Source organism: Corapipo altera, unplaced genomic scaffold (assembly GCF_003945725.1).
Source record: "Corapipo altera isolate COAL_440 unplaced genomic scaffold, ASM394572v1 67, whole genome shotgun sequence".
NCBI lineage: Eukaryota > Metazoa > Chordata > Aves > Passeriformes > Pipridae > Corapipo > Corapipo altera.
This window is the reverse complement of record NW_020884906.1, coordinates 6,101,679-6,113,140: the sequence shown is the minus strand read 5'-3', so window position 1 is coordinate 6,113,140 and position 11,462 is coordinate 6,101,679. Positions and strand designations below refer to the sequence as shown.

At 43.9% G+C, this 11,462-nt stretch overlaps 1 protein-coding gene and 1 long non-coding RNA gene across 2 annotated transcripts; one reads left to right on the top strand and one right to left on the bottom strand.

The window, feature by feature from the left end:
• Positions 1-424: 424 nt before the first annotated feature.
• ORAI1 (ORAI calcium release-activated calcium modulator 1) lies at positions 425-11,456 on the bottom strand. The gene is made up of 2 exons (XM_027652363.1): positions 11,256-11,456; positions 425-3,725 (listed from the first exon to the last, which is right to left on the bottom strand). Exons 1-2 carry the CDS (start codon positions 11,367-11,369, stop codon positions 3,159-3,161), a joined length of 681 nt encoding a protein of 226 aa, XP_027508164.1. The 5' UTR covers positions 11,370-11,456; the 3' UTR covers positions 425-3,158.
• On the top strand, positions 8,373-10,923 carry LOC113951424. The gene is made up of 2 exons (XR_003529147.1): positions 8,373-10,232; positions 10,321-10,923. It is a non-coding gene; the product is annotated as an uncharacterized LOC113951424 (long non-coding RNA).
• Positions 11,457-11,462: the final 6 nt, after the last annotated feature.

Below are 11,462 nucleotides of genomic sequence, written 5' to 3'. Positions count from 1 at the left end.
GTCTGCTTCACTCTTCCCTCAAGGCTGTTCAGGTACACTTCACTCTGCAGCTGGCTTTGCTCAGTAGCCTCTTCCCACCCTCATTATTTTGGAAAAGAAAGGAAAAAAATAAAAGAGGGAAAAAAAAAAGAAAAACCATGAGCAGCAAAACACTGGAAGACAGGCAGGGGGACTCTGCTCAGCTCCTCTGATTTACTCCTGCTGTAAAGAAATCACACTCCTCTTGGTTTCAAGGTCTTTGCCTTAGAGAATAAGGGCTTTTAGTATCTGCTATAAAAGCAAGGCCCTAGAAAAGTACAATCAAATAACTCCCCCCAAACTTAACCCAATACATACCTGTGACCCCAAATGGCTTTTGAAGTTACAACAGATCATGTTTCAATTAATAAGTATACTTTAGGCCTCTAGATAACAAACAATCAGCAACAATTAAGTAGATTTTATTTCATGAAAGTATTTTATATCTAAACAAGTGATATACAATAACCAATGTTTAAAATGCTTGAGGTAAATGCCTCCTAACACCGTTAGTATAAATAAGGGATTAAAAAAAAAAAATTAAGTGCACTCTTAATGTTTAGATCCACGTATTTGTGTCTGGTTACTGCCTGGGCACACAGTGACAAAGGTACCCGAGGTGTAACTTTCATGACCATTTCCACAGGTGAAAAATGAGAGAAACATACTCAATATCATGGCTTAAAGTGCAGCAAAGAGTCAGAAAAGCAGCTGCAATAACAGTGCCACTAGCTCAGGGCCTACCAGTTTGAGAAAGTTAAAATTAAGGTTGTCCCACTAGCTTTGAAGTCTGTATCTCTTAAACAAAAAAACCCACCAAAAATCCATACTTCTCTGTCACTTTGTAAAAGGTTAACAAAACAACAGGAAATTCAGCTGCTTATCCAGGACAGCAAGTAATTTTTACAAAGTAAACTTGGAAAACTGATGTTCTGGGCTTCCTTCAGAACTGTGTAACTTTTAAACACACAATTTATGGACAGAAGTACAATTTTTAAGCCTGACAGCACCCTTTGCTCAAGTGTGAATACTGAGTCAGGTTTTCTTCTTTTACTGAGAGGTTTCAGGAGTTTTTCCCCAAGACAGGACTAGTATTCCAGTAAAGGATGGGAAAATACATTTTGTGCCTATTACCAAGACTTTCTGTTTTGGAATGCTGCTCCCTTAATGCCTTTACTAACATAATCCTTCCCGTGCTCCATGAATGAGCACCTGTGGGACTGTAGTTACAACCCTCACCATCAGATTTACATCAGGAATAGAACAGATTTGAAGCACAACGTAATGGCAGAGCTGAGAAAATCCAGTTTGGCCTCTGTATGCCAGAAGGACTTGTGAAAACAGCAAGTGCAAAGCTGTTTGCTGCTTGTGAACAGAGACTGCTGCTGAAAAGAACAGCCCAGCAGGTTTTTTTTTTTATAGTTGTTTGTGACAATACAAAGGCACCACGGGTGACCTTGTCAACACGTTGCACTGTGGTGCTGCTGACAGGAGAGATCAGCCCCATCTGCTTCAGAGGCTCCTGCAGCAGCAACCACACTCTGCACCCAAACTCCACAGGCACATCCTGCAGTTTGTAAATACCTTGGGATAACCCCAGATGGAGGTTGGTGAGACCACGTTCAGCCCAGGCTGTCAGGTACAAATCCACTGTCCTGTCACAGTCACTCCTGTCTCAGGTCAAAATCCCAGGTTTCCATTCCACAGTGACAGCTACGACAGGGAGCTCAAGTTTTTTCCCTAAGACTTGAAACCTGTCTCAGTTTGTGTTCAAAAAACAGCTTTTACCTATTAAATCCCAGAGCCACTCCCTAGAAGAACTGTATTCCAAAAAATCCCACTCCTAGACATAGCCACAATTACTGAAGCAGCCCAGGACAACTGCTGCAAACTTTCTTGAACAAACTTCTTATCTAGGAGACCAAATGGAAGTTTTTGCCTTAAGAGGAAATAAAGAATGACACTGTAGCTTTGCTGTCACAGATGTGTCTGAAAGTAAGCAGCCAATATTAATTACAAACAACTTACTTTCATAAATAAATATACATCCAGAAGAGTTGTCTTCCAGATTCCTCTGGAATCAAAAAATGTATAATGAGTTATTAAATATACAACACTTCAGCAAGAAGACTTTTCTAAACAAGGAAGACCAAGGCATAGCTAATTACTTGGGAATCCAACACAGAGAAAGCACCTTTTGCTGCTTGTATCTGAGGATTTATTAAAAATATATTTTCAATATAAAAGTATAAAATAATTACTACTTTGGCTTGGAAAAAAACAGCAGTGGTTCTGATTTTCAAGCAAAAAAAAAAAATTATCCAGTGATAATTTCCATCTAGTTCCTCCTTTTTAAAAAAAGATTCCTAAATGAGAAACAGGCAGATCTATCTCTCCAGATAATATTTGCCAGCTCATGAGAACTTTAAAAACAGTTATTGCTTTTATTTTCTTCCATGGAAGAGTCGAGTCTCATTCCTACTCATGTGGCCACACCACATCACAGTAAGACTAGTCCGGGGTGTTTAGCAAGTTACAAAATGTGTAAGTGCCACGGGAAAAAGGCACTGGAGAAATCAGTAAAGTAATAATTACTTGGCAGCAAAACATACTGGGGAAAGTGGTGGGAAAGCTCTCGCTCCTACCATCTGTCAGGCTTTCCAGGGAGAGCAGCACCAGCACCGAAACCAAGTGCTAATTGCTGCATGTCCCAAGTAATTTGTATCATGCCATGCAATATGGATCGGACAAGCAGTATCTTCTAGTAAATGCCAACATCAAATAAACAGAGAAAAAAAAAAAAACCTCAACAACTTCTTTACCCATTCCCAGCAAATACCCAAATGTACAATGTTATTTTCCATGTATTTATACAGCCACCATTCAGCATTAATGAGAAAATAAGCGAGACAGTGTTTACAGGAGGAGGGCTGCACGCACAGTGCAGTCACACCCCACCATCCCTTCCTTCAGACAGCAAAAACTGCACGAAAGGAACGTTTTTTTTCCTTCTCTAAAGGGTTAGAACAATATTTATAATCTCTCTTTAAACAGTGATCAGCAGTTCAACCCGTTCATCCACAGGGCAGTCAACGTAAGGCAGAAGCAGAACAGTGGGGTTATCTTCCTGAAGCACAGGTTTACGCGAAATTGGTAACGGCTGAGGAGACAGCATCACCTCTGTGATCCAGCTGATCCTGGAGCCGTGCAAATTCAGCAAGTTCATTCAGCTCCTGGAATTGCCTGTCTGTTTTATGGCTCACCAGTGACCGGTAGAAGTGGACTGCAAACACAATGAAAATCAATCCAAAGGGCACCATAATAGACGTGGATGCAATGGCTGCTGCCTGTCCCGACGTGATGGTAGAACTGTTGCCCTGCGGGGTATTATCAGTTTTTTTCTTTAAAGGAAGAAACTTCACCCAGCACAGCAACACCACCTCTGCAAGGAAGAGCAAAGTCCCAATGACAGTAGAAAATGCCCACGCGAGCTCGATGTGCCGGTGCATTCGCTCGTGAGGAGATTCCTTGACAGAGTTGAGATTGTGCACGTTGCTGACAGCCTCTATGTTTGGAAGAATGCAGGTGCTTATCATGAGTGCAAAAAGGTGAACTGCAACAAGGACAGTAGTGCAGGCACTGAAGGCTATCAAGAGCCCTTGAGGGTAGTCGTGTTCTGCGTCGAGCTGAACTTCCACCATGGCCACCTGAAAAGGAAGGGGGAGAGAGAGGCAGTTATCTACATTACATATTATTTGACTACAGATTATTTTAAGTTTAAACAACAATAAGTCTGCATTTACGTTTCTCTCCATGTCATCTGCACCCTTTTCATCAGGTTCAAATTTAGGTCTGAGCAAAAAGCCACTGTTTTCGTACTTACTGTTGTGTTGTAGAGCAAACCTTCAATATGCAGAAAAGCTGTTACAGAACAACCAGCTTGCCCACTCCAGCTCATCCCATCAAAACAGATGAACTTTGTGAATAACACACCTGGACTCCTTAAGTGAAACATTTCTTCTTTCATGTTATACTATTGAGGCAGCTTTTGATCTTTCACTATAGATTATAAATTTTGCTTGGTATTAGGAAACACTTTGTGTCCCATACACATGTAGAATGAACACCACATAAAGTTGTTTAAATATCCATAACATAAAAGCCTTCATAAAGGCAGCAGACTGCCCATCACAACCTTGGTGGTTCCTTTCTCCTTGGATATTTGGGTTTAACTTCTGAAGAGCAGAAGTCTTTCATGAGAAAAGATCACCCTTCCGTGGGGCTCTCAGCTATATTCTTTCACTCAAGTATTTAAGCAGACTGTAGAACACAAATTGAAAACATGACAGTCTCCACAATCCCCATGGCAGCCAAACAGGCCCGTGAGAGCTGAAGAAAGACAACGTCTCCAAGAAAAGATAGGACAGTGGTCCCAGGCATCACAGGCTCCTCACTCTGAAAGCCATGTCACCACTCATCCAAAGATGAGGCAACTCATAAAGATCCTCCACTATTGTATGAGCCATCCCCTTTTATAACCTTAGATCTCCAAGTATCCTGTGCTTCAGGAGCAGAAATCAGCAATAAATAACATCACTAGGAAACTCATAAACCCAGCTCAGAATAAGGAAAATGAACTAGAATGCCTTTTTAAAGGTTTTAAAACTGTCAGGTGGTTTTATGCATGTGCAATTGATGAGTGACATTAATCCCAGCAGCTCTCCTGAATAATCTTTCCTGACAAATTTGACTTTCAGACAAAGCACTGTTCCAAAGAGGGAACAATGCACCAAGGTCTCTATGTTCAGTGTACTTTCTCAAAGGAATTCATTAAGCAGACAAAATACATTTAAAGTGCAGAGGAAAAAAACCTAACAGTAATCTGAAATATAAGCACATCAAGCTGATAGGAAGAAAAATTCCTGAAGTGTGGGTTCATGGATGCAGGGAGGCATGGAAACCAGGACCCGAAGACAGCTGCAAAAGCAGCAAGAACACTCAAACCTCACTACTGTGCAAGAGCTGAGCCAAGCTACACCTAGTCCTGCATCCCACCTTCCTACACATGTTCCAGGACACCAGAACAGCTGATCACTAATGCACCAAATATATTAAGGCAACCAAGGGTTCTGCTCAGACATGTTTCAACAGGCATTCAAGGCCATTTGCCAATTTTTTAATTCCTTTATTGAAAGCTTTTATTCTCATAAGCCTCACCGCTCAGTCAACCAGCGAACAGTTTCCAAGTGTTACAAGAAACTCAACAAGAAATTATATTAATGCATATACGATTCTTGCTCAAAGATTTAAAAATACCATTTTTTAGTCGTGGGAAACTTCACATTTGAGAGGATAAACATTTGGTTGTCAGGATTGCTTGTTAAGTCCCAACATACTCGTGGGACGTTGGGCTTCGTGTGTTTTTCACAGAACAATTGCAATCCTTCACCACCAAGGATTCATTTTCATACTTATCAAATATTTTTCTTTTAAGTCTTCTGGTGTGACTCAAAACCATCCAGCACGGCAAGGCACTTTAAATTCTTCATCCTAGTAGTATGTTAACATAACTATGACACTAAGGAGATTCATTAGATAAAGACTTAATTTTCTTTTAAGAATTGATGTATTTAATTCGCCAAACATCGAAGACATTTTATATTTCCACTAATCAATGCCTCCACGTAGTAATGATATCAGGCATCTGATTTTGAACTCCTTGTGTTCATGTCTGGCAGAGTAACCCCAACTTGACCTGTAAGTGAAAAATCAGTTTGTGTTTTCTGTCTCTTCAAACTCTCAAGAAAGCTAATCTGGGAACTCTTTCAGTGTAAACAAGCAGAAAAACTGCCAACTCTTTTCAATTGCAAGTTTACTTCCTGGGCCAAGCTTGAGCCAGGCACCTAAAACAAAAAGCTCCATTTTTCATCATGAGGCCCTGTGCCTGTTTTCTAACAGTGATGCGAAGTGGCAGAAGTTCTTCCCACTTTTGCTCACGCTGCAATTCCAAAATAAACAGCTCCCAACAGCTCCTGTAAGGTAATACCTGCAAGAACAAGGCCCAGGTGAGGTCACCGGACATGATCCCAATCCACACAAAGCCTGAACTCACAGGTACGTGCTGATGTTCCAGGCAGGATATTTTCCTGTCCAGAAGACCTGCTCAGGGCAGGGCTGCACAGTTTCCAGCACAACATGTTCTGCACCTTTTCCTTCACCACTTTTAAAGCTCCTCTGAACACTTGCTGCATGATTTCCACTGTGCAGCTGCCCCGCTGCAAACGCCCTGCCCTGCTGCGTAATCACAGTGTAACATGGGCTGGAAGACTCCTCAAGAGGTCATCTGGTCTAATCCCTGCTTCAAAGAAGAGCTAACTTTAACTTCAGATCATCCTACAGATATGACTGGCAGATTTACTACAGCTCTTGACAAAATTAAAGGACTCTCATGACATTAAGACTCAAGACTGAAACTCTCATAAGCCTAAAAATGGTGGGCATTCAGATGTTTTCAGAAGATAACTGAGTTTTGGCACACGACCATGTTAAACCTTCCACAGTCCTGGATTTCAGTCATGGCAGCCTGATTACTAACATATTGTAAAAAATTTAACAACTTGCCCTCTAGAAGAATCTGCATTTCAATTTTTTTTTAGTTTAATATCCTGACCAAGTTCAATTTGCTTATTTAAAATGTTCCCACATCTTATCAGACCAGAGGGGCTTAAATAAAGCTCCTGCTTTTAAATTAAAATCATATGCTTATCAAAATCATTGCTTTTGAAATCAGTAGCCAGTGCTGCAGAGGAAAGTCACGAATGAAATGGGTGTCACAGCATCAGTGGAAATCAGCACTCCTGGCTGGTTCCCTGTTTTCCTGACAGGACTATTCACCCCAGAGAGAGAGGCTCAGAGCCAGCCTCTCACAGACTGTCTGCACCATTCATGAAGAGTTGTAAACAACTCAGAGAGAGAATTGTGTATGAGCCAGAATAACTCACCGGAAATTAAAAACAGATAAGTCAAAATAATGATCTTATTTCTGGTTTTATACAGAAGGGAAACTAAGCATCATTTATCCTTTAGTCCAGGATCTCGAGTCTGTAATTATTGTAAGTTGCAGAATGACAAAACACTTTAATATCTGCTGACACCAACAATGGAATACAAACAAGGATTTCATTTCATTTTGCTAGCAAACATGAAAAGGCAATACCCAGATGACTGGAGCAAATGCATCTTGAGGAGGTATTACCTCTGCACAGTGTAACTTAAAGTAAATCTATTCAATAAGCACAGGGTGAGATCAGCCAGAGGCTCAGTGTCACCTTTACATCCTTCAAACTATGACAGAACAGCAAGGCCTCAAGTGCCCCACACTGCCTGCCTGGCTCATCTATAACCCTGAGACAGGAACGTTCAAAGGAGCCACAAAACATTGTTTTCACGGCTGGAATAGAAGGAACTTTTCATGTGGGGGAAGATTCTTCAGCGCAGCTCCAACCCGTGAGCGCAACAGCGATGTAAAAGCAAGTGGTGGCAGAAGCCACAAAGCCGGGCCTGTAACGCCTTCCTGCAGGTTACAAAATGCTGCTGTTTCATGTTATTCTACAGTAATCCAGTCAAATACAGATAAAAAACTTCTACAGAGACCATTTTAGTATTTAAAACTGCAGAGTGACCTGTACTAGACAAGTGCTGTGATGCCTTGAGCACCTGTACAGCTCTGACAGCAGCGGGTCCAGTCCCGCCCTGCAGCACCTCAACACCAACTGCTGTGATGGAAATCAGATTCATAAATATTTATCACCGCAGTCATTCTGCAGAATAGGATGGGAGCTGCTTTCAGAAGACCATTCTGGGTATATTTCAAAGGCAAGAGTTGACAGTTCTTTGATGATATTCAATATTTGAAGTGTATACATTCCCATCTAGACAAAGCCCAGCCAGCTTGAAGCACTCGAAGTATTAAAAAGAAAATTGTGGTGTCTGGTAAATAACTTCCTCCATATCCTATTTATAATGAAGCCAACCACAGTGTATAATTCAGACCCCTAGTTTTGACTCAGCTATTTCCACAAAGCTGTTAATTGGTGGCAGGAGGTGACACTGAGTTTTCCACTTTGATGACTATTGGGATCTAACAACTTCCTTTGATTCCTGACTCCCATATCATGACATTGCCATACTACTGTGTGATGCATCCCTGGTGACAAAATTACACCAACAAGTCAGATTAATTGTTCAAACAAAAATAACCTGCCAGCAGCCTGTCTCCTCTGGAGCTCTCAATTCTGCTGCTCTAGGTGTGGATGAGCCAGTGCTTGCAGTATTGGATACGATCTGCAAAATATTTCCAGCATTCAAATAAACTGGACTGGGAAATAAAAACAGATAAAGCCAGGCATGAGGGAGAAAAATATCATACATCAATATCTGGGGTATAACACAGAAGTGAAAAATACCTGATGCCCCCACCAGTGCATAGAGGGAATCCTCCATTCTTCATGGACTGCACACACCCTACAATCTCTTTACCTCTAACAATTTGGGGGCTGATATTACTTGCTGGCCCCATAAACTGGGAAATTGTACTAAATGAAGATGATAAGCCTCATGGATTTTCCCTCAGACATATGGCACTGGATGATAGCATCCATGGAAACCTGCACAGAGGAAATGCTCGGGTTCACTGGCTCGGGAGCTCTGCTCCCACAGCAGTTGCCAACACCAGACCCTGCAACTGCTTCTTATGTTCACACACGGTGGCAAATCCTCACGAGCAGCTCTGAAACAAAACTAACTGTAAAACAGGTTTTTTAATCTTCTCTGAGGAAATGTGACACTTCAGGGCTTGAAACCTGGCTGAGCACTTCATACTCCACATCAGTGACCGAGGCAATCTCGTGCCTTTGGCACGGTTCGTTTCCCCACGGCACGCGGAACCAATCCTGAGGGAATAAACTGTGCAAAATGGCTGCAGTTATACACAAAAAGGGAACTGTTTAGCAGGGATAAACTTTGCTCATACTACAGGATGCAAGCACTGCTTAATCAAAGAGCAAGGATCAATAGGGCTGGCTTGGAAACCAGCACATTCCACTCCTGACAATTCCCATCAATTCACTGGGTGGTCCTGGATGTGTCATTTAAGCTCTTTCTCCCTTGTGTGATAGGGAAAATAGAGGAACAGTGAGGCTTCCTTGCTGTTGTAGCTTTGATCCAAGACTAGATTGTACTTCAGCAGCATTTTATTCAAATATCAGGTGCCAAAGAACCCATTGCAGCCAGGAAACAAGGTATAGGTGTGACAGCAGAACAGTTTTTCAAGGCAGAAAGGCAACTCTAAAAGATAAGGAAAGTTTTTAAAAAAAGGTCTAAAAATACTTGAATGTTAAGTCAGCTCTTCTGAAAACAGACTAGGAAGTCTCAGCTAGAGGACTGTCCATCAGAGCAAAACCAAAGAGGCTGCAGGTGGATTTACAGTGAGATCTTGTAAAAGGAAGAAAAAATTGATGTTTTTATGGGGGAACTTCAGAAAAATTAAAGTATGAATGTTCACACATAACATTCCTGGACACTGGAGATTCTGTTAATCAGAACAAAGTGGCTTTTTTCTGAAATACTCTAAACAACAAACTGAAAAGCAGCAATTTTCAACCAAACTAGAATTATTCTAGAGAATCAAGAAGGAAGTAAAAGAAGCCTCACCTCATACATCCATGGACTTGGAGAGTCCACATACTATATATTTAGAGAAAACTCAAAGGAGTTTAAGACATTAAGTACAACTGTAAAACAACAGCATTTACATTGAGATGCAACCTCACTTAAATGAAAATTTGTAAAAACCAACAAACAACAGGGTTCTTTTCTGTCTTCTCTCTGACTCGAGCAGCCACCCTGACAAACTGCTCCGACACAGGAGAGGGGATGTACAACAAGGAAAACTCATTAAGCAGGAGCAGCGAGTGAGCTCCCGGCTGGATGCGTTTCCCAAGGAGAACCAACTCAAACACGCCACACGAACACAGCCGCCTGTCACTCAAACCAACAGCAGTTCCACCACCTCCCCGAAGAGCTGTGGTCTGTTTTTAGCCATTGAAGGAGGACAGTGACATTTATTTGACCGTCAGAAGGCTGCTGTGTTTCCCGACAGCATCAATGGAACAATGACTCTGGAGGGGAGTAAATCCTACGGCTGAAAATACCCAGTATGTTAAAAGCGGCTCAAAAAATTAAGACGAAGCAAGTCAGAGCAGCGCAATTCGGTATTTCTAAACTATGAGGCGTTTTTAATAGATGCATGAAGGGGCTGAGGGCAGAGTTCGCAGCTTCGTACGTCAGAGGACTGGACTGATGGGGAAGTCGGCAAGTAACCGTATTTCCACCTATATGGAGCTTTCATCTAAGACAATTCGGGTTACTACACTGGGTTACTTCTCATCAAACCCGAAAGCAAAACACAACAAAACCCATTCCTAAACCATGCACTAAATTGCAAAGTAAGCAACACCTCTGGTTTCCGTAACTAAAAAATGAGAAACTTCGCAAAGGGTTGATAACGGATGTAACGAGTCGGAGAGAGACCGCCAACTTTAATCAGTTGTTTTTCTTAATTTATCTGAAAGCAGCTCCAGTGCAACTGCTGCACAAAGCGTGCGGTCCGGGAAGCGGAGCGGGAGGGGAAGCACCGCAACCCAGGCAGCGCTGCGGGGCCCCGGGCCCGGCCCTTCGCACCTGACACCGGAGTGAACCGAAACCCCGAAATACACTCCGGTGATCTCGCGCTCACCGCCCTGCGGGGCTGCCCGCGGCACACGCGGCTTCTGCGGCCCCGAGCATCCTCTGCGGGGAAGATCCGCTACGATCCAACAAACCCTGCACTGTCCGGCGGAGGTAAAAGCGGAGAGGCAGCTCCTAATTCATCGCGTGAAGCTCTGCAGAGCAAACGAACCCCCGGGCACCCCGCACGGACCCGCTGCTCCCGGGGCGCCCCGCGCCTCCGCCGCTGCCCGGGAGCGCTGCCAGGGAAGGGGATGCAGCCCCCACCCCGGTCCCCAGGGAGTATCCACCGCAGCGGGGACAGCGCCCGGCCCCGGCCCGTCCCCGCCCCGCTGCAGCCACAGCCGCGGGGAGGCGACGAGCACCGGTCGGCACCAGGAGAAGCGGCGGCAGCGCTCCCCGCCCCGGTCCCGAGCCGCCCCCTCGCCCGCCGGGCCAGGCCGGGCGCTCACCATGGCGAAGCCGGAGAGCAGCGCGGAGGTGCGGCTGGAGGCTTTCAGCTTGGCGCGGCTCAGGTAGAGCTTCCGCCAGGACAGCGCCTGCATCGAGTGCTCGTTCAGGCTCATGGGCTCGGGGCGGCGGGCGGAGGGGCGCGGCGGAGCGGAGCGGGGCGGCAGGCGCGACTCGTCGGTGCGGAGCGGGCCGGGCCGCGCTAACAC